This window comes from Chenopodium album, chromosome 20 (genome assembly GCF_948465745.1).
Source record: "Chenopodium album chromosome 20, dcCheAlbu1.1, whole genome shotgun sequence".
Lineage (NCBI taxonomy): Eukaryota > Viridiplantae > Streptophyta > Magnoliopsida > Caryophyllales > Amaranthaceae > Chenopodium > Chenopodium album.
In genome coordinates this window covers 10,130,242-10,153,436 of record NC_137853.1, presented here as the reverse complement: position 1 = coordinate 10,153,436, position 23,195 = coordinate 10,130,242, and the positions used below count along the sequence as shown (strand labels likewise).

The 23,195-nt window shown below is 34.3% G+C and overlaps 1 protein-coding gene and 1 pseudogene across 1 annotated transcript; one reads left to right on the top strand and one right to left on the bottom strand.

Annotated features, from left to right (window-relative positions):
• The first annotated feature begins 4,268 nt into the window (after positions 1-4,268).
• On the top strand, positions 4,269-18,007 carry LOC145599275 (echinocystic acid 23-monooxygenase-like; annotated as a pseudogene).
• On the bottom strand, positions 5,847-9,044 carry LOC145598785 (uncharacterized). The gene is made up of 2 exons (XM_081655175.1): positions 8,610-9,044; positions 5,847-8,016 (listed from the first exon to the last, which is right to left on the bottom strand). The coding sequence occupies exons 1-2, from the start codon at positions 8,638-8,640 to the stop codon at positions 7,538-7,540; spliced, it is 510 nt and encodes a 169-aa protein (XP_081511301.1). The 5' UTR covers positions 8,641-9,044; the 3' UTR covers positions 5,847-7,537.
• Positions 18,008-23,195: the final 5,188 nt, after the last annotated feature.

The window sequence follows — 23,195 nt, the reverse complement described above, 5'->3', positions numbered from 1 at the left end:
CCTATTTAATTCTCCATAAATAAAAATTATATATTTTGATAGTACTTATTAAAAGATCCCACATGAATATATATATATATATATTTTTCATTACATATTATTCACAAAATATTAGTTAAAGAAGGGGTAATGATAGTGTAAAAGTCAAAGCGGGTCAAGTAAAAAAGAAGGAAAAATTGAAAAGAATAATCCCACCTTTCGCCCATCTGCTCAAAATAATCCCACCTTTTCGAATTCCAGAAATAATCCCACCTTGTATCCCCATCTTCCCAAAATGAGCCTTGTACCTTTTAGTTAAATTGTTAACCGGTTTTGAAGGTATTTTGCCATGTGTTGTCTTCTAATCGGTTATGTTTATTTTTCGTTTTTAAAAATTAAAGGAATTTAAAAAAAATAAAAAAAAACCTTCTTCTTCCTTGCTTTGCTGCCCTGCCAGAGCCACCCCTCCCTCCTAAGATCAGCTGCCTGCCGGAACAGCCAAAAGCCGGCCAATCAGACCCTACCGCAACCGCCTTCCTTGATTCCATCCCACCTAATTCACCACCACCACCACATCCAGCCACCCACACACCGCAAAAAAAAAAACCAATAATTAACTTCCCTTCCCCGTCAATCACTCACTCCCCACCTGAACCATTCACCCAAATCAACAACAACAAAAGCGCAGCCAGCTAGCTACACTGCCATTGCCGCAACCAACACCTCCAGAAGCACTGCTTCCGCCGCGTATAACATCAAAAATCCGGTCAACAACAGCCGCAGTATACTTTTGGTTAGCCAATTTATCCCAATTTCAGATTAATTAAAGCCCCAATTCAGCCCAATTTCAGATTCATTGAAGCCCCAATTCTGCCATTGAAGGAGTGACGAAGATAGGAGGTTTGATGAGCTTCAAAGGAGGAAGAGAAAGAAAAAGAGGATTATGAGCGGTGGCTAAGCTCGTAGGATTGGGGGTCAGCGTTTAGTGGTGGTTGAGATCACAATTGATGTGCATTGGTAAGAGAAGGCAGCAGCAGAGACATTTTCTTCTGTATACTTTTCACTGAACTATTTACCCTATTATTAGCACTGTCAAAATGGTTTGAATGTTCGGGTTCGGTTCGGTATTAAATCGGGTCGGTTTGAAATTGGTTTAAGTGTTTTGCGGGTCGGTTTCAGTTCGGTTTAAATAGTTATCGGTTCGATTCGGTTTTGGTTTATTCTTAAACGGTTTTAATTCGGTTCGGGTTGTAAACAGTTTGGGTAGTAAACGGTTCGGTGCAGACGGTTTGCAGTTTGTTAACGGTTCGGTGTAAACGGTTTTTATCCCGGTTCAAAAAGTTTCGGGTTGGGAACGGTTTCGGGTTAGAAACAGTTCAGTTTATAACTAGTTCGGTTCTTTTTCGGTTCAGTTTATAACTGGTTCGGTTCTTTTTCGGTTTAGCTTATAACTAGTTTGTTTTTTTTCGGTTTACTTTATAATTAGTTCGGTTCTTTAATGCTCGATCGGTAGTAAACATGTGTGCATGATTAAATTTCATTTAAAACACCTTTTTACTTGATTTTAATATTCTCTTTATAGTAAGCCATATGTAGCCGATTCTTTTATAAGCGATCCGGTTCATAACGATTGGGTTTGCAAGCGGTTCGGTTTATAAACGGTTCGGTTTATATACAGTTTGGTGCCAACGAGTTGCGGGTTGTTAACGGTTCGGTTTAAACGGTTTTTATCCCGGTTCAAACGGTTTCAGGTTAGAAACAATTCGGTTCTTTTTCGGTTCGGTTTGATTTCAGTTTGGTTTAGAACTGGTTCGGTTCATTAACGGGTTCGGTTCTTATATGGTGTAACGTTATTCGGATCGGTTCGGTTTCGGGATTATTCACATACGGCTCGGGTTAGTTTTTCGTTTCAAAAAAACGGTTTTTAAACGATTCGGTTCTTATTTGGGTCGGTTCGTTTCGGGCAGTTAAACGGTTTCGGTTTGAAATTTGACAGCACTACCTATTATATTTGACGAGCTGAACTAGCTGGGGAGTCGGAGTTCTGTGTTGAGGTTGAGTATGGGGCTGGAGAAGCCAGAAGGTGGGGATTAGCTGTGGCTTGTGAGCTGTGGTTGTTACTATGGAAGGTGGAGCAGGGGTGGTGCTTGCGTGGGAGTTGGTGTGTGGTGGTGGTGTGGAGGTGGTTCACAGGTATGGAGGGGGTAGGGGTGGCAATTCGGGTCAGTAGGTCGGGTTCGGGTCAGATTTCGGGTCGATTTCGGGTTATGCTTAGAAACAATAAAAAATAGTGTAAAAACTTAATATTATTACGAAATATGATATTTTGGTCAAATCGGGTCAAATTCGGGTTATTCGGGTTCGGATCGGGTCGGGTTCGGGTTTCTCTCAGTAACTTCGGGTCGGGTTCGTTCGGGTTATCGGGTCGGGTCAGGGATTGCCAGATCTAGGAGGGGGTGAGGTGAGAGAAGAGAGATTAAAGGAAAACAATATTTAAAACTTTTAAAAAAAAAAAAATCTAACCTGTTTTACAGGTTAAAGGTAAAAAGGATCATTTTGAGAATATGGGGAACAAAGGTGGGATTATTTCTGAGATACGCAAAGCTGCTGGGATAATTTTGAGAAAATGCGTCTAAGGTGGGATTATTCTTTTTAACTTTTTCAAAAAATAATGGATGAAGTATGTTAGTAAGTTAGAGATTGCTAATGTAACAAAAAAAATTATTAAAATGACAAAACTAAGAAAGTATTACGGTATGATATCATAAGTTGCATAATACTCCACAAGTCCACATCGTAGTATTTTGTAAATAATCATAGAAAAATTTGTAAATTACCACCCAAATAACATACCTATTTTAAAATTACCACCCGTTATTTTTTTTTATTTATTTATTATTTTTTTTACCACCCTTAAATTAACCTCATGAAATTTGATTTTAATGCGTTGCTCGCTTTTCATTTGCTGACTCACTTCCTCTCAGTTATCTTCCTCTTGTTTCTTTCTCATCTACTTGTATCTATCTTAGTTCCTGTCCTTTACAAATATTGCACAGTACAAAATATTCAAGAGCACAATGACAAATCGTGAACCTCGCGGGCTTAAGCGCAACAATGACTATAGCACACAACAATGCAACATATAAAGGCTTGTAAGTACATACCATATCATTTTTAGCGCAACAATGACTATAGCACACAACAATGCAACATATAAAGGCTTGTAAGTACATACCATATCATTTTTAGCGCAACAATGACTATAGCACACAACAATGCAACATATAAAGGCTTGTAAGTACATACCATATCATTTTTATAGTTGAGAGTATTAATAAAAATTTGTCAAAAATAACACCACATTTAAGCGGTCTTCCCTAAATAACGCCACCTTTTGATTATTCCACAATAATACCACCTTTGATACACATCTGCCAAAAATAGAACAAAAACCTGTAACCTGTTTTACAGGTTGCAACTGACACATGTCACATGTGTGATTGGTTAAAATTTTTTTTTTTTAAAAAAAACTTAAATTAAATAATCTAACATTAAAAAAAAAAAACAAAAAAAAACTGAAGAAAAAAAAAAAGAAAACTCCTCCCCTTACGGCAGCAACCCCACAACCACCTGCCAGGCTGCCACCACCGCCGACGACCAGAGATCATTACCGACGGTACCAGCGTGCCCGACCACCCAGCCTCTCCTCTTCTCCTGAACCACCTTCCTCCACCCTAAAACCCTTCTCCTTCCCCTCGAAAACCCCCTTCCCCTCACCGACCACCAGCCAAACCCCCTCCCCCGTGCCGGCGAAACCACTTCGCCCCCCCACCGACCGTCTCCACCTCCTTTCCCCTTTGAACCACCATCCAAAAACCCCAAACTCGAGTGGTTTTAGGGTTATAGGGTTTTCGACCTTTTGGTGGTGGGTTTAGGGGGGGAAGGGGTGCAGACAACTGGCGAAAGGTTAAGCCGGCACGGGGGAGGGGTTTCAGGCGCTGGCGATGGTGGCAGCCTGGCAGGTGGCGGTGGTGGGAGGGATTTTTTTTTTTTAGTTTTTAGTTTTTTTTTTTTTTTTTTTTTTTTTTTTTTTTTTTTTTTTTTAAAATTTTAAGGTTTTTTTTTATAAAAAATTTAAGGTTTTTTTTTTTGAAAAAAAAATTGTTAAAATAATTGACCATTGATAGTGTGACACGTGTCACAGGTAACCTTTTAAATAGGTTACCAACCAGTCATGTTTTATTTTTGGCAGATATGTATTAAAGGTGGTGTTATTGTGGAATAATCAAAAGGTGGTGTTATTTAGGGAAGACCGCTTAAAGGTGGTGTTATTTTTGACAAATTTTCCGAATTCAAAGATGATGAGAATTAATCCCGAGAGTCTAAGTGTAGTTACGATTACGAATGCAATTGATGATTTGTTGTGCATTGTTGTATTAAGATGGTTATGGAAAATACTAAATACTGTTTGGTTTACACCCAAAAGGTTAGAGAAGTTGCTTCGACTACAAGGTCTAGTCGGAATCCCGTATCGATTTTTGATCGGAGATATGAAGGAAACCGCTGAATTGTGTGGTGAAGCCATAAAAAAACCCATGCCTTTTGTTCATGACTACTACCATCGTCTCCAACCCTTACTCCATCAGCTTCTCACTGGTAACACAGGTATTTTCATTTGTTTCTACTAGTAATTTTATTTGTACCTACTCTTTTCGTTTATTAATTGTATGTTACTCCTTCTGTCTTTAAATAAATTATTACCATCTTTAAGTTTGGGCACGTATATAAAAAGTTGACCATCGGGCAGATAGTGTACCATGGCCACATCATATAAAATAGTTGCTCTTGGGAGTAAAACGACACTCATAGATGGCAAAATAGCTTAAATAGTAATTGATTGATAAGAATATGATACAATATCACATTGACCATTTTTTTGTTAATTGGAATTAAGTAAATCAAGATCACATCAAAGTGATCCCTTTTCCCCAAATTTCTTGAGTTTTCTTATATAAATTAGTTAATTATGCTAGCAATTTCAGATAACTTGGTTGCTTTTTTGTTCGCTAAAATATTTAATTGTTTTATAATTACTACGAACAGTTAGGGCCTAGTAGCACTCAAATTAAACGCGATGAATTACTAGTAACCCGGACAACTAATTCTTTATCCATGGTTTTTTTTTTTTTTTTTTTTTTTTTTTTTTTTTTTTTTTTTTTTGAGGACTATCCATGCTAATTTTGGTTGATACAAATTTGTTAAAAGGAATTGACAAATGACAAATACTGTAATGCAAAAGTGCAGGTTCAGATTGTTATACATGTATGGATGGGCCCAGTGCCAACGATACTGTTCAATAGGATGAACGAGTTTCGTAAACCACAATTGAATCCACTTACTCGAATGTTTTCAACTGGTATTGTAAACTATGTAGGTGACAAATGGGCCAAACATAGGAAGATTCTTAACCCTGCTTTTCTTCTTGACAAGCTAAAGGTATGAATTAACTTATCTGCTCTATATGTACATCTTAGTTTTCTTTTTTTTTTTTTTTTTTTTTTTTTTTTTATTGATGTCGTGTTCAAATCGAGTCACTTTGAATTCTCGGGTCATATTTGTTAGTTTAGATGAACTACTACGAGAGAGGGGGTGAATAGTAGTAGGTTCCAATCGTGGAACTTAAGCGGAAATAAGCAATTAAAACGTAAAGAAAACTTAAAGCACACAACAAGTTTTATGAGGAAACCATCCAGTGCCTAACTGGAAGTAAAACCTTGGCCCTATTGGGACTTATAAACAAATTCCACTATAATAGGCAACTCTCCTAGTACAACCTATTACACAGACCTTTGCTTTGCAAGTTCCACCACGGACACTTGTCTCTATGATAGAACACCTCCTACCAGACCTAAGACACCTCTCAGGACCCTTTTTCTCCCTTTACCCAGGACACTTCCTAGGTGACCCAAGACACCTCTCAGGTTCCTTTCACTCACTGTGCACTCACAGCTACCACTCGAATTTTAGAGAATTCAAACTCATACACTTGTGTGAATTTAAGAGAATTCACAATCTCACCCCAAAACCAATTACAACTCAAAGACACACTCTAACACATAAATGGAAAGCTACACATGAAACCTGAAATCAAAATGATAAAGCTTAAACCTTTGGCAAACTTACTCTTAAGCACTAAGTGGTTTTCACGCTTAAAACTCTCATTTTGCTAAGCTGAAACACTTCTATATTTATAGGAGTTCCTCAGCTTCTCAAACTAGGGTTTTCGCAAATAAGATAGATCAAACAAAAATCTGATCTTATCTTCTTTAAAACCGAAACCAAACAGATTTAATTTCGCTTTTCTGAAAACCAAATTTTATCAAATTCGTTTTTGTTAAAAGATAGAATTTTATGAAAAAGATAAAACCAAGTTAAACCAGATTTTATAAGATAAAATCAATTAAGTACTTTTTCATAAAACTTATAATTATTTTTTACGAATTAATTAGTTTGCTAAGCTTTATCTGATTTCTAATAAGTTCCATGCATATCTATCATTTATATGTTTACATCATCCTACGAAAACAAACTTATCTTTTACAGAACTATAAGTTATGAAGTCCATTTTCTTCGGTTGATATCTTGATCTTTGCATTGATCCTTGGTTATTGAGGCTTGCCCCAGCATTACACCAGAACCAGGTCGTTACAACCCGTTTGAAGTTCCTGTTGAGAAACTTCGGGAAGTTCCATTGCTGGAACTCTTCTTCTGTCCTTTACTTGTCCTCATGGATCTTCTAAAGTTCCTTTGTCCCAGTTCCTACTTCAGCCCTCTACGCTTACTGAACCTGCCAACATCACAACACTAGAAAACCCTTATTAAAAGGAAGTTTGCTCAATTCTTAGCATCATCATCAAAACCTCATAAGGGTCAACAATTTCTCCCTTTTTGATGATGACAAACTGAGCAAAATTCTGAGGATGATAAGTAAAGAAACAGAAGGTTAATTTTTCTTTTTTCAATTTTTTTTCATATAAGCTAAGTAAAGAAACAAAACAGAAGTAAACAGAAGTAAATAACAGAATGAAAAGAAAATGAAAAACAAACAGAAAGCAAGGAAAAATTTAGAGAAGAGAAACCTTTGTTACTTACTCAACTGGAACTAGAACAACTTTAGCTTTCAAGTTTGCTCCTGCTTTTCCCCCTTTTGGTATTATCAAAAACGTCACTTTTCAAAGTTTTATTCATCTACTCACAGCCCCACAGGCAATTCATCGAATGTGGGAAGCTGGAAGCAGCGCTGGCTAGCTCTCTTAAGCTAGTACTTTCACACAAATTTTCCTGTTTATTCTCAACAATGCATGCATATATAGACAAAGTTCCATAATATTTAACAAAACCAACCATCCAGAGTACTTAGAAATATTACAGACCAAGTTCTAAAATATTCAAAAGCAAATAAAGTTCAAAAACATCCAAAGAAAAACAGAACATTGTTCCTAAAACCAACATGAAATATATTAAGCTAGGAAATGGCTGGGGTAGGCTGCAGAGGTGGTCAGGCATCAAGCGCTTTCAAGATTTGCTCAAGATCTGCTTTGTTGTCCTTTTGAGCTTTCTTCAGTTTTGCTTCAAGGCTTGAGATGGCTTTATGGAACTCCTTGGCCTGAGCAACGTCAGTCCTCTCCATTGCCTTCATCTTCCCTGCCAAGTCAAGGAGCTGTCCTTCAACCTGCATAAGTCTATTAGACACGTCAGCTACTAGCTCATCAGCTCCTCCATCACCTTCGCTCAACTCTAGGGGATCAGCAGCACTTGTCTTAGCCTGAGTTCCAACAGAGAGCCTTCTGCTCTTCCTGACAGGAACTCTCACCTGTGAGTCCTCTTCCTTCTCTTTCTTTTTCTGAGCAGCCTCATATTTCACACACTTCCCCCTCACTACAGCAAGACTCAATCCTCTCAGAGTGGTTTCATTTATCACATTCTCTCCTTTCTCCCTCATATGCCCATAGAAATTTCTCAATTGCACACCTAAATCTTCAAACACAGAAGCAAGAATCGCATCATATCCAACCTTTATTTCCTTTTCTATGCAATGCTCTAAGTTTTGGATCATAATTGCTGGGAAATTGATTTTAATTCTCTTAGACATGCAAAAGATTAAGGCCATATCTAAGTAGCACAATTCATTTTTCTTTTGTGTCCTTGGAACCAAGGACTTCTTTACCAAATTAAACAGCAATTTGTGCAGCGGAGAGAGATCATTGTGATTCATCACACTAACACCCTTTTTACCACCTAAGTAGTTTATAATTTCAGTTTTAGTGTGCCCTGCCACTTTTACAGTCACAACCCCTTTCATGTAAGTATCAAACCCCTCACATGGAACTTGCAGAATAGACCCTAGTCTAGCAGCATCAAACTCAACATCAACACCATTAACTTTGCTATAACACACACCATCTTCAAATTCACATTCCTTACAGAATTCATCCATAGCCAACGGATACAAATAATTTTTTGCTTTAACAGTAAACATGAAATCCTAACCCTGAAACTTAAGCAGATCTAGAAATTCGAAATTCACCTTACTACACCATGCATCATCAATTCTATAGCCTACGACATACCTGTCAGCTTGTTTTCCCAATGCTTTCTCATCTTCTTCCCCCTCAGAATTTTCTTTCTCTTCTTCAGGTTCCTCGTCCCTCGCCATCATGTCAATTTCAAGAATTTGATCTTCCAGCGATTTATCCGTCTTTTCGGCTTTCCTCTTCTTTCATAAGCCAATTCGATCAAGAACGGTGGGTAAACTTCCAGTAGAGGAAGTTGCAGTGTCCTCAATGGCTTTCGGCTTGGTATTTTTCGGTTCTGAGGTGGTTTGAAGTAGCACTACAGGAATTTCTTGATTAATTGGTTGTGGGCTAGGTGATCTGGGAGGTGATCGCTCTTCTTGGTTCTTAGGGTTTTCTTCGGCCATGGTTGATTGTGGTTTAGCTGTAGAAATTTTGTGGTTGAGAGAGTTCAAGGGATTTAATTTCATGTGACTGTGAGTTAGTGGAGTTGGTTGGGTAATATTTATAAGGGGGTAAATGTTTGAAGCGGTGTATTGAAGTTGAAGAGATAAGTTTAGGAACAATGAATTTTATCTTATTTTTGAAAATTAATCTGGATGGAATTTTTTACAAATCAAGAATTTATCTTTTCACACTTCATTTAATAAACGATAATTCCAGAAGATAAATCTTCTCGAAAAGAAAAATAAAATTTTCAAGAAAATAAAATTCATGGAACAAGTCACATACATGTCTACATTGCTTTGAATAATATGTACAGTTTTAAATAAGTTTTAATTGTACTAACCTCCAAGAATTTACCAACGGTGACATTCCCGTTATGTTTATCACACCAAATTTGTGATAGATCTTTTATTCTTCTAATTGATCTTGTTAATTGACAATGCCATATCTAGGAACTTCAGTTGCAATCAATTCAGCTTGATCATCCCAAGTTCCAGTCTCATGTTCTCAAAGCGTTCTTTGCTCAAAGGCTTAGTTAGAATATCAGCAATTTGATTATCAGTAGGACAAAATTCCAACTTAATATAGCCTTTTTCCACATTATCTTTTAAGAAGTGGTGTCTAATGTGGATATGCTTAACCTTAGAATGTTGCACTGGATCTTTAGATATACAGATAGCACTAGTATTATCACAATAAATTGGAACACATTCAAATTTTAAACCAAAATCACATATTTGTTGTTTTATCCACAGCATTTGTGAACAACAAGCTGCAACAGCTACATATAGTTTGATCTTCTGATCTATGCAAGTTCCAGCCGTGTCTTCATCCAGTCTGATGTTAGTTCCCATAGGTGTCCTTATAGTTTTGGAACATTCCATCTTATATTTCTTTATGAGTTCCTTCACATACTTTTGTTGGTGAATCATTATTCCTTTCTCAGTTTGCTTAATTTGCAATCCAAGAAAGAAGTTTAGCTCACCCATCATGCTCATCTCGAACTCACCACTCATAAGGTCAGCAAAATACTTCACCAAAGTTTCGTTAGTTGCACCAAAAATAATATCATCTACATATATTTGCACAACTAAAATGTCAGTTCCTTTAGATTTCAAAAACAAATTTTTGTCTATTTTACCTCTTTTAAAATCATTATCTAACAGGAACTTGGACAACCTCTCATACCATGCCCTTGGTGCTTGTTTCAGCCCATAAAGGGCTTTATCAAGTTTATAGACATGATTTGAGAATTCTGGATCTTCAAATCCAGGAGGTTGTTCCACATAGACGTCCTCTTTTAATAGACCATTTAGAAATGCACATTTGACGTCCATCTGAAACAACTTAATTTCCATAAAAGCTGCAAAAGCAATAAGAATGCGTATAGCTTCTAACCTGGCAACTGGAGAAAATGTCTCATCAAAGTCTATGCCTTCTTGTTGATTGTACCCCTTGACAACCAGTCTAGCCTTGTTTCTTACTATGATTCCATGTTCATCAAGCTTGTTTCTGAACACCCACTTTAGACCTATGACTTTCTGATGTTCCGGTCTAGGAACTAGGTGCCAAACTTTGTTTCTCTCGAATTCTCCTAGTTCAGCTTGCATAGCTATGATCCAATCTGCATCTTGTAAGGCTTCATCACAGTTCTTTGGTTCCAAAGTAGATAGGAACGAGAAAAATGCACAGAAGTTCCTTAGCTGTGACCTAGTCTGAGTTCCTTTGGTTATGTCACTCATAATCATGTCCACTGGATGAGACTTTTGATGTTTCCAACGTTTAGGGGTAAAGTCTTTGATTGGATACAACTTTTCAGGTTCAGCAACATTGTTTCCTGTCTCTTGATTCAGTGGTTCCTGATTCTCAGGTTCTGGATTCTCAGGCTCAGGGTGTTCCTCTTGTGGAACTTCTGTTTCAGTTGCGGTCTTGTTTTCAGCTACTGGATTCTTGTTTTGTTGCTTCATGGATATTGTTGATTCCTCATCAGGGTCATGTCTTCTTACTAACCCTATTTCAAAATCATCATCATCCTGTACATCAATCACATAATCAGTTTCATCAAAAATTATATGTACAGACTCTTCAACACACATTGTTCTTTTGTTATAAACTCTGTAAGCTTTACTATTTGAGGCGTATCCTAAGAATACAGCCTCATCACTTCTTTCATCAAACTTTCCCAAGTTTCTCTTTCCATTATTGTGTACAAAGCACTTGCAACCAAAAGATCTAAGATAAGAAATATTTGGTTTTCTTCCTTTAATTAGTTCATAAGGTGTTTTGTTGGTTATTTCTCTAATAGAAACTCTATTCAATATGTAACATGCTGTGTTTACTGCTTCTGCCCAGAAGTTCCTAGGCAGTCCACTGGAAATCAACATAGTTCTTGCCATGTCTTCCAAGCTTCTGTTTTTCCGTTCAACAACTCCATTTTGTTGTGGAGTCCTGGGAGCAGAGAAGTTGTGGTCCATCCCATGTTCATCACAAAACTCATCAAATTTTGAGTTTTCGAACTCAGTTCCATGATCTGACCTCAGGTGAATCAATTGATGACCTGTTCTTCTTTGTTCTTTCTTCACAAAGGCAACAAAGTGATCAAACGTATCATCCTTGCTTACAAGAAAGAAAACCCAGGTATATCTGGAAAAATCATCTACAATAACCATCACATACCTTTTTCCACTCCTGCTTTGTATCTTCATAGGACCACACAAATCCATATGGATAAGTTCCAATGGTTTTGTGGTGCTTACCATGTTCTTAGATTTGAAAGATATTCGCGTCTGCTTACCTTTAACACATGCACTACAGACTTTATCTTTTAGGAACTTGATGGATGTAAGTCCTTCCACAGGTTCTTTTGATCTAAGTTTATCAAGCAAATAAAAACTAGCATGGCCAAATTGTTTGTGCCATAATAAGGGATCATTCTCAATGACACTAAGACAAGTCAAACTACTACTTGGAACTTCATTGAGATCCACAATATATGTGTTCCCCTTTCTGGTTCCTTCAAGAATAATATTGTTAGTGTCATTGTTAATGATTCTACAAAGATTAGAAGTAAAGCTAACTGAGTTACCTTTATCACAAAATTGAGAAATACTTAACAAGTTGTGTTTAAGACCCTCGACTAAAAAGACATTTTCAATAGCATGGGAACTTGACCTTCCTACCTTACCTATAGCAATGATTTCACCTTTCTTATTATCACCAAAGGTCACAGTTCCACCATAGTAGGCATCCAGTGAGAGAAATTTAGATTTGTCTCCAGTCATGTGCTTAGAACAACCACTGTCGAGGTACCAAGTGTTGTTCCCCCTCACTGGAACCTGCATGAAAACTAAGCGTTAGTTTCTGGAACCCAGGTTTCCTTAGGTTCCATTGTTTTGGAAGAAGATTCAGATTTCTTCAACCATACCTGTTCAACATGCTCAGTATTCTTAAGAGTATCTTTATTTCTTTTAGGACATGCAGCTCGAAGATGTCCTGTACTACCACAATAGTAACATATCTTTTGACTAGGTAGATCCACATATTTCTTGATTCTCCTAGACTTCTTCTTATAACCTAGTCCTTCTTTATTCTTGTTATGAGTATTAGCTATCCAAGATGGAATTCCATTATTAATCACTTCTTTGCCTTTCCTGGCTCTAGCAAGTTCCTCCTCCAAGGTTTGATTTTTTATTTTAACTTCTTCCAAATCAGATTTTAATTTCTCAAAATTTGGAAGTTGGCTTGCAATAGGAACTTCAGAGTCAGGAGAGTTAATTCCAAGTTTCAGTTGAGCTAACTCTACATTCAACAGAATATTATCATGTTTCAGTTTTTCAACTTGTTCTTTTAGAAACACATTTATATCATATAAGTCAAAGAATCTAGTTTGTATGTCAGTTTTCATATTATCTACCCATTCACTATGTTCTTTGTGAATTTTTAAAGCTTTATCAGTTTGGAACTTCGACCTGTTTAGTTCTTTATAGTCATCTTGAAGTTCCAGAATAATGTCCATAAGATTTCCTTTATTTAAATGTTTGAGTTGTCTATAGTCATACCATACCTCAGATTCAAGTTCCTTCAGACGAGCTTCATCATCAGTTTTGGCCATCAAACATAAGTTGGCTGTTTCTTCTAAGGATTCTCTTTCTGCTTCCTCTTCAGAATCAGAATTTCCCCATGCAGCCATCATGGCTTTTCTGACATCCTCCTTGGAGAACGATGACTTGTAATACTTGTTCGGCTCTTTCCCTTTGTACTTCGATTTCTCATCCTCCTTAGGTTGAGGACAGTCTCTGATGAGATGGTCCTTGGAACCACAACCGAAGCATTTGACCTCCCTGGAACTTGGCTGTCCTCTCCTGTTCTTCTCTCCTCTCTTTCCCAGCATCCTCCTGAACCTTCGTACTAGCATGGCTGTCTCTATGTCATCATCTTCAGACTCACTTGATTCATAAGCCTTTAGAGCAAGGCTTTTGTTCTTGGAACTTTCAGTGTTTGCTCCAAGATGAAGTTCATGAGTGAGCAGGGATCCATTGAGTTGTTCAAGGTTGAACTTGGTGAAATCCTTGGATTCCTGCAGAGCAGTGACCTTGGATCTCCACCTCTCATCTTGAGGAAGACTTCTAAGGACTTTCCTTACCTGTTCATCAATGGGTATGGACCTGCCTAAAGATTCTAACTCATTGACAATGTTAGTAAATCTAGTGAACATATCCTGAATGGATTCTTTGTGTAGCATTTCAAATCTTTCATATTTTGACATTAATAAATCAATTTTGGAACGTTTAACTTCATTCGTTCCTTCATGTGTTACTTGTAGTAAATCCCAAATCTGCTTTGCGGACTTACAACCCATGATTCTATTGTGCTCATGAGGTCCTAGTCCACAATGCAAGATTTTCACTACTTGAGCATTCAACTCATATTTTTCATAATCTTCTTTATCAAATTCAGCTAGTGGTTTAGGAATTACCTCTTTGTTTGCATTGGTTTTCGTTACCTCGAAGTCACCACTTTCAATGACTCTCCATACTTGGTAATTTTCAACTTTAATGAATATCTCCATTCTATTCTTCCAGTATGAATAAAACTTGCCATTGAACATCGGTGGTCTTTGGGTGGAATACCCTTTTTCAGGTTCCACCACAGACACTTGCCTCTATGATAGGACACCTCCTACCAGACCTAAGACACTTCTCAGGACCCTTTTTCTCCCTTTACCCAGGACACTTCCTAGGTGACCCAAGACACCTCTCAGGTTCCTTTCACTCACTGTGCACTCACAGCTACCACTCGAATTTTAGAGAATTCAAACTCATACATTTGTGTGAATTTAAGAGAATTCACAATCTCACCCCAAAACCAATTACAACTCAAAGACACACTCTAACACATAAATGGAAAGCTACACATGAAACCCGAAATCAAAATGATAAAGCTTAAACCTTTGGCAAACTTACTCTTAAGCACTAAGTGGTTTTCACGCTTAAAACTCTCATTTTGCTAAGCTGAAACACTTCTATATTTATAGGAGTTCCTCAGCTTCTCAAACTAGGGTTTTCGCAAATAAGATAGATCAAACAGAAATCTGATCTTATCTTCTTTAAAACCGAAACCAAACAGATTTAATTTCGCTTTTCTGAAAACCAAATTTTATCAAATTCGTTTTTGTTAAAAGATAGAATTTTATGAAAAAGATAAAACCAAGTTAAACCAGATTTTATAAGATAAAATCAATTAAGTACTTTTTCATAAAACTTATAATTATTTTTTATGAATTAATTAGTTTTCCAAGCTTTATCTGATTTCTAATAAGTTCCATGCATATCTATCATTTATATGTTTACATCATCCTACGAAAACAAACTTATCTTTTACAGAACTATAAGTTATGAAGTCCATTTTCTTCGGTTGATATCTTGATCTTTGCATTGATCCTTGGTTATTGAGGCTTGCCCCAGCATTACACCAGAACCAGGTCGTTACAACCCGTTTGAAGTTCCTGTTGAGAAACTTCGGGAAGTTCCATTGCTGGAACTCTTCTTCTGTCCTTTACTTGTCCTCATGGATCTTCTAAAGTTCCTTTGTCCCAATTCCTACTTCAGCCCTCTACGCTTACTGAACCTGCCAATATCACAACACTAGAAAACCCTTATTAAAAGGAAGTTTGCTCAATTCTTAGCATCATCATCAAAACCTCATAAGGGTCAACAATATTCAAATCTATTGTCACAACTTGATAATATACTCAAATTTTAGTCAATGTTAGTATAACACATTCAGAAAAGACAAATTAGTCAAGGTTTACTACGGCCTTAAAACGGTTTACTATAATCAAAATAACCTATTCTAAATAATCAATTTAAGACTTGAGAATGCAAGATTTATGAAATTTTTGGGTTTTTAGCAAACCTTAGTATTTAAACACATTTAGAAAAGACAAATTAGTCAAGGTTTACTACGGCCTTAAAACGGTAAACTATAATCAAAATAATCTATTCTAAGAAATGTTCACTATTCATTATTAATGTATTAGTTATAGAAGGGGAAGGAAGTTCTGATTTTGCTTACTAGCTCTGATTTAGATTTTTTGTCTTGGTCTCATGCAAGAAGAGATGGGAATTATGTTGCTTATCACTTCGCTAGTTTTAGCACCTTTTGAGGTAGAACAGATTTGGAAAAACTCTTGTCCTTTTGTAATTACTCTGTATGTTCTCATAGACAATATGTCCATTGATTAATAGAATTGATACTAAACGTCTTTTAAAAATTTTAAGAAAAAAAAAAAAAAAAAAAAAAGGAAGGGGAAGTTCTAGTGGTCTGGAAGGATATTAATTAAATTAGACTATGTTATGAATGGTACGAGGGATTTAAATAGTAACTCTCTAGTATAAAATAAAAAAAAAAAACGAAATTTTTGGCCACTTTGATTTAGATCAGGTCATATACTCAAATTTTAGTCAATTTTTCCAAGTCAAGTCATAGTTATCACATAACTACAAGACAGAGTTCAAGTGATCGTAAGTCTAAACTATCATACATAGTACTTGACATGCAGCTCAATACATAAAATCTTCGATTTAATTTGATCTACTGTACATTACTAATTGTGCAGCTTATGCTCCCATCATTTGGAACTAGCATCGTTGAAACACTAAACACGTGGGAGAAGATAGTATCTAAAACAGGATCTTCAGAAATTGATGTGTGGCCACATTTTGTAAAATCAACCGCAGACGCTATATCTCGAGCTGCGTTTGGCAATAGCTTTGAGGATGGAAGAAGGATATTTGAGCTTCTCACGGAGCAGAAAGAACTTATTATTCGTCTTTTAAAATATTCTTATATCACAGGATGGAAGTAAGTTACATATATACATTCTAGATTTCTATTTACTTATTTAGTTGTAACGGACATATGCTTTTTAAGGGATCAAAGTAACAAAACTTCAATTTGAATAACTATCTTGATTCAAATAACCTACTTAATAAAAGAAGCATGAAAATAAGCAATGTAGAAATCCATTTGATATAGGATTTATCATATACTATATACATTAGGGTTGCTAATAATATTTGATTATTAATTTGTACTTACTAGATATTTGCCAACCAAGGGCAAAAAAAGAATGGATGAAACAGATGTTGAAATAAAAACTCTATTGAAGACTATAATCAATAGTAGAAAGAAGAAAATGGAAGTCGGAGAGCTAGCCAAAGATGATCTGTTAGGGATACTCTTGGATTCGAATTCCAAAGAGGGTCTACTAACTAGTGATAGTAAAAGTCGAAGTAATAAGCATGTTGATCTCACATTGAGCTTCTTAGAGGTGATCGACGAGTGCAAGTTGTTCTACATAGCTGGCCAAGAAACCACCTCTGTGTTGATAACATGGACAATGGCTTTGTTAGGCAAGCACCAAGAATGGCAAGCGCGAGCTCGTGAAGAAGTGCTAGCAACGTTCGGCAAGAACCTCCCTGACTTTGATGGCTTAAACAATCGTCTCAAGATAGCAAGTCTATTTATATATGTCCTTTAATTGCTCTCTATTAGTTGCAATATTTAGACTTTTGCATTATTCATACATCAACAATGTTAACAATTACTGTATTATTGTTTAACAATATTTAAAATACCATGCTATTAAGTGAAATATTATTGGATTGTCTTAATGCACATTTTTTAAATATAATATACTTTTATAATGAATTTCAAATACTTGATTATTAATAATAATTTAATTGTCCAACGAACTTGTGCATTGACAAACAAGAAATTCTAGTTGTTGTGCCTAAAAGAAAATGAACGGATGTTTGGTATACTTGGCAAACGAAGCAATTAATTCAGCATATTTTATTGTCCACGACTTAAATATTATGCGCTTTTTTCTTTCATACTAATAGTAAATCTTCTACTCTTTCTAACAAATTGATTGAAATTGTGCTAGTGATTTTTAATACATTATAGATTATTTACATAATTTATTTGGGATTGCTCTTATTAGGTGACAATGATACTATATGAGGTGCTAAGGTTGTATCCATCAATCGTTGCAACCCCGCGAATGGTGTACGATGGTGAAACAAAACTAGGAGATTTGGTGATTCCTCCGGGGGTGGTAGTTTCTTTTTCAATGCTCCATGCTCATTTGGATCCCGAAGTTTGGGGTAACGACGCCAAAGAATTCAAACCAGATTGATTTGCAGAAGGCATTGCAAAGGTAACTAAAGGGAGTAATTCATATTTCCCCTTTGGTTGGGGACCTCGAATTTGCATTGGCCCAAATTTTGCATTGATTGAGGCCAAAATGGCTTTGGCTATGATTTTGCAACGCTTCTGATAGAGTATAAAACATATTCCTAGGCCTCAACCTTGAGGCCCAGGAATATGTTTTATACTCTATCAGCTTCACTTTTGAGATCTCACCATCATACACTCATGCTCCGTCTTCTTTGATAGCCCTTCAACCGCAACATGGTGTTCCTGTTATTTTACATAAACTTTAAAGTTGTTTGACTATTTGTTGTGCCTTTTGCACTTTGATTGTTTAAGTCTATGTACTTCACTTTCAAACTTGGTTAGATCTGGGGGTTTTAACCCCTACACATGAAATTTCACCTTTCATGATAACTTGGATGTCCTTTACTATAGATGTTACTTTTTATAAAGAAAAAAAGGTTTGTTATTGGCAGGGTGAATTCACGGCTGCTTGGTATTCTATTTTAGCTGACGGCTATAATTTTATTTTTAGACAAAAAGATAATCATCAATAATCAAATTTCGATGTCTTTGTATCTTTCATTCCAATTAGATACCTTTATTACAATCCTCGTTCAGATTAATGAGTTGATGATAAGACTTAAAACCATATGACTCTTGACTACCTTCTCTATTATTAAAATCCTAAGAATGTACAAAAAACTCATCTATGGATGAGAAACAACTAACATAGAAAATTGTAAAAACTTGGATGATTGAATAAAAGAGTCTCGCAAATGGAGATAACAAAACAAATAAAGACTGTAAACTTGAATTGAATTAAAAATAAATTAAAAAAAAAAGAAAAAGAAAAAGAAAAAGAAAAAGAAAAAGAAAAAGAAAAAAAGGGAGAGAAGCAGAAGAGCTCATGATATCATAATAAGCTAATGTCTTAATTTACAATATCTTTAACTAGATTTAGTATATGGTGTTTCAAGAATTCACCGGTAATGATGGTAGACCTACAAGGGTATAACAAGTGAACTGGCCTTGGGGAAGGTTTGATTAACCCCCCTTCAATCTAACGGTCAATTTTACAACTTAAGAGAGGGGTTCAACATAAATTCTTTTTTTTTTTTTTTGACAAGAAGAGAAAGGATTTCATTAATGAAAGATAGCCAAACGGCACTTACAAACAATTCCGAGGAAATCTAAAATTTCAATACAAATACAATTCACCTTAGAACTAGTTACATCGCAGATTTGATCAACGATCGCCTTTATAAAAATCTTCATCTGAAGCAATACAATCTGTGAGTTAGCACTAATTCGGCTTGAGATCCACATGTGAATAGTTGTTTGGGTGAAAAAACTCATATGACCTTCTAGACACTTTTGGAGATTGTGAAACCCTAAATCTTCAAACTTTGACAAACGAACAAACAAATAAATTAAACCTAATAGTAGATCAAACTTCATCATAAAGATGTGATCTTTTATTGAAAGCAATTAGAAAGTTTTTTGGGGGCTTACCACCGGTAAAAATACCGATGGAAGCCCCCTACAAAAATTTACAATTGAGATCAGAAGAAAAGAGATGGAAGAGAAAGAGAGAGAAGGAGAAGATTGAAGGAAAACCTTCAAAAAAAAGAAGAAAAATCTAGCAATGGAGGCTAGAAAAACCCTCCCAAGGGAAAAACCCTAGAGGGAACAAAAAAACCCTCCCAAGGAGAAAACTTAGAGGGAACTTGTTATTATGTTTTTGTTTTTTCCTAAACATAAATTCTTAAATGAACATGGTACACACTAATTTATTGTGGACCACTAATATTAGAGAAACTATAGTTGTTTTATTAATATAAAAAAAAAGTCACTATAATAAAAATAAGGTCATTATGTTGAAATAAAAGTCATTTTGGTAATATATAGGCTTTAAGAGGTTAATTTTTTTAATGAAATATTTTATATACTGGTCAATATAAAAAATAAAGGTCACTACATTAAAATTAGGGTAATAACGTTGTATTCGAGTTCACAATAATATTAAACGTTATACAAGTTTTAATAAAGGCTACTATGTTAAAAATAAGGCTACTATATAAAAAATAAGGGTCATTATGTTCAATATAATGCCAGTTGCATGTGTATAAATCTCGGGTTCACAATAATATTATTGTAGACCAGGTCCACGCAAGTCTTTCTGGGGATTCGATGTAGAAAGGTCTAATGTAACACCCTTAGAATTTCCTTATTAAAATTCCCTTTCAATTTCCAAATAAATATTTAAGGAAAACTATTAAAGTATTACCGTCATTGTGTTAACAGTTAAGGCATTTATCAAACAAAAACATATCAAAAGACTAATTTTCTAACAAATTTGAAAATTCAATAATCATGTTAAATAACTTCAAAACCTAATAAATTGTAAAACCAAAACTTAACCCAACAAATACAGATTGGAACCATCAAGCCCAAAACCAAAACCAAAACCAACATTAATAAAACCAATAAATATTAGATCAATAAAGCAGAGCATATAAGTTGTGTTAGCAACTAAGGTAGTTATCAAAGAAAACGCATTATAAGACTAGGGTTTGTTTGGCAACGCTGTAATTTTCTTTTTATGTTTGTTTGTTTTTCAAAATTATATGATATATGTCATATAATGAAGAAAAATTAGTTTAAAATAATCTCAACTATCAATAGTGCATGCAAAATAATAAAAACTCAACTATTTGCTATTGACGATATCACTTTTTTACTCTATGTGCAAATAATACAAAATAAATAATGTCATAGTCGCACGGACAAGTGTACGATTACAACAAACATAGAACTAGCAATTTCCAAGAAGCCCTCAATTAGTGCGTGTGGCAACTAGCAACTAAAACAGCTAACAAGATTGATGTGCTTATATTCCACTTATAGTAAATCATATAATTGGCGTATAAAATTTGACGATGATATGCTTTGTTTTCTTGAGCCGTATAAATTTCAGAAATTGTGTCACCTTGCAAATTACTATATAATATGTTTCAAAAGATGAAGTTTCTAAATATACGGAAAATATATATAGATTTGCAGTTATATGTTGATATGACAACAATGAAGTTTCAAAGAAGCTTCCATGCATGAGAAGGCAATTCAATTTTATGAACATGATCTTTTATGTTGGTTTTTGGAGCTAGTCCAATAATAGAAGATAAATCATATCATATTATATTACTAAATAAATAAAATTGGATCTTGCAAAGACAACGACAGTTGGTATTTCAGACTTCCAGTCATGGGCGAAGCCACGGGAGGCTGGTGGAGATCCGGTCTCCCATGGCCCAACTTATGATATACTTTTTTTTTTTTTTTTTTTTTTTTAAACACTTCTCTAAAATGAAAATGTCACAATAGTTACAACACACTATAATTGAAAAGTATTTTATGTCAAAAGTTGTACAATGACCCCTCATTATAATATCATGGCCCATTAAATTATACTCTTAATAATCTCTCCCCTCCGTTTTAGGTGTTTTAAATCACATGAGACCCACTTTTTTAAAATACCGTAAAAAAGGGTGTGTTGCAAGTATTAAGAAACGGAGGAAGTATGTATTATCTAATCTAGCCCCCAAGAGAAACTATAAATAGCAGATGTTTACATTATACGACATATATAATATTGTCAATGATAGGTCAGTTGGTAGTATGAGCTTTGTATGGTGAGAGAGGTCTCAAGTTCGACTCCCACTTTGAGCATATTTTTTCTCCCCTTATTACATATGATGCTAAGGGTTTGTTCTCTTTAGCTTATTTTCATTTCAGTTCTTATCCTAATTTCCTTCTCTCATAAAATGTTCAGTTTAGTTCAGCTACAATAAGTTCAGTTCAGTTCACCTCAGTCAATCAGAACAGACCCTAAGTGAATGAATTTTGAATAGATTTTTTTTTAAAAAAAAAGTAATATAGAGTTATATAATCAATATTTATTTAATATTTCATATCTACACAAAATTAATGATAAATTTTAATAATTATCCTATAACTCGATTATTTTTCCATCGTAATAATCGTTTTAGAAAATTCTTCAAAATACAATCCATTTATAATATATTTAATATTAAAAATAACAAAAAAATCAGTAAAAATAAATTTTAATCAGAAAAAAAAATTTTAGGTTGGTAAACATACTTTCAGTAGTTTAGTAAAAAATATTTAAGTTTTATATAAAAAAAATCAAGTTAATAATAATATAGATATCCATTTACAATAAACAAAACTACAAAAAGTACACTACTCCACATAAGCAATAAGATATAATATTTCTAAATATTCTGCATTTATTATCAAAAGGGATTATATAGTACCGTATTTAACATTCAAGCTAAAAAGTTTACCCTAAAATTTTATCAACAAATTGGGCATCACTCGAACACAAATTGTCTAATTAAATATTATATAAATAAAAGAGGCATTTTTAAGAGTTTTTAGGGAGTCACATAATAAATGTATTATTTCAAATTATAAAAAAAATAGATTTATATTTTATTTTAGATTTAAAAAATTCACCCACCACCTAAACAAAAGTGACGAATAATGAGACTTAAAAATATTAACAGTGAATACTAATTTATTAGGATTAAATTATATAAAAAAATTAAAAAATTATCTTATTTTTACAGAACTAAAAATAATCTTCAGATATTAGGATTTAAATTATTTAATATATTAAATGTTATTATATAATTTATATTTCATTATATTAGACACAACGTATATTTTCATAGTTTAATATTGTTACAATATTTACTAATAGACAATCAAAGTTAATTATGGTCAAACGTCTCGGCATGTGTGTTGGTCAAATGATGCATTTATGTTGTGCTTTTAGGCTTTAGCCTGGGTCTTTTGCTATTATGGTAAATTTAGCTAATTGATTATTCGTAAGCGAAGGTTAACATATACAGCGGCCCTATTCTTTAGAGCTTCTCTGCTCTACTCTGCTCTGCTATAATCTGCTCTGCCCTGTTGTAATATGCTCTGCTTTGCTTCAATATGCTCTACCATGCTCTGTTCTACTCTACTTAAAAATAATACTTAATATTGAATTATAATAATAATAATAATAAATAATTAATAATAATAATAAATAATAAATATTTAATAATAATAATATTAAAATTAATATTTAATTATAATAATATTTAATATTTAATAATAATAATAATCAATAATTATAACATTAATAATAATAATTAATAATTAATAATAATAGTAATAATAATAATAACAGTAATAATAATAATTGATTTTATACAATAAAAATTAATATTTAAAATAATAACTAATAATTAAAGATAATAAAAATTATTAATTTTTAATAATAATAATAATAATAATAATTAAAATATTTAATAACAATAATAATTATAATAATAATAATTGATATTTAATAATAATATTTAATGATTATAATAATAATGAGATAGTAATAATGAGCCGACC

Bases quoted from the DNA above. Each gene is read 5' to 3' on its own strand.
- LOC145598785 (XM_081655175.1), bottom strand. From the start codon at position 8,640: ATGAGAAAGCATTGGGAAAACAAGCTGACAG. The intron at 8,017-8,609 runs GTATGTCGTAGG...CTGTGTTTGAAG, and splicing joins TTGGGAAAACAAGCTGACAG to ATTTAGGTGTGCAATTGAGA.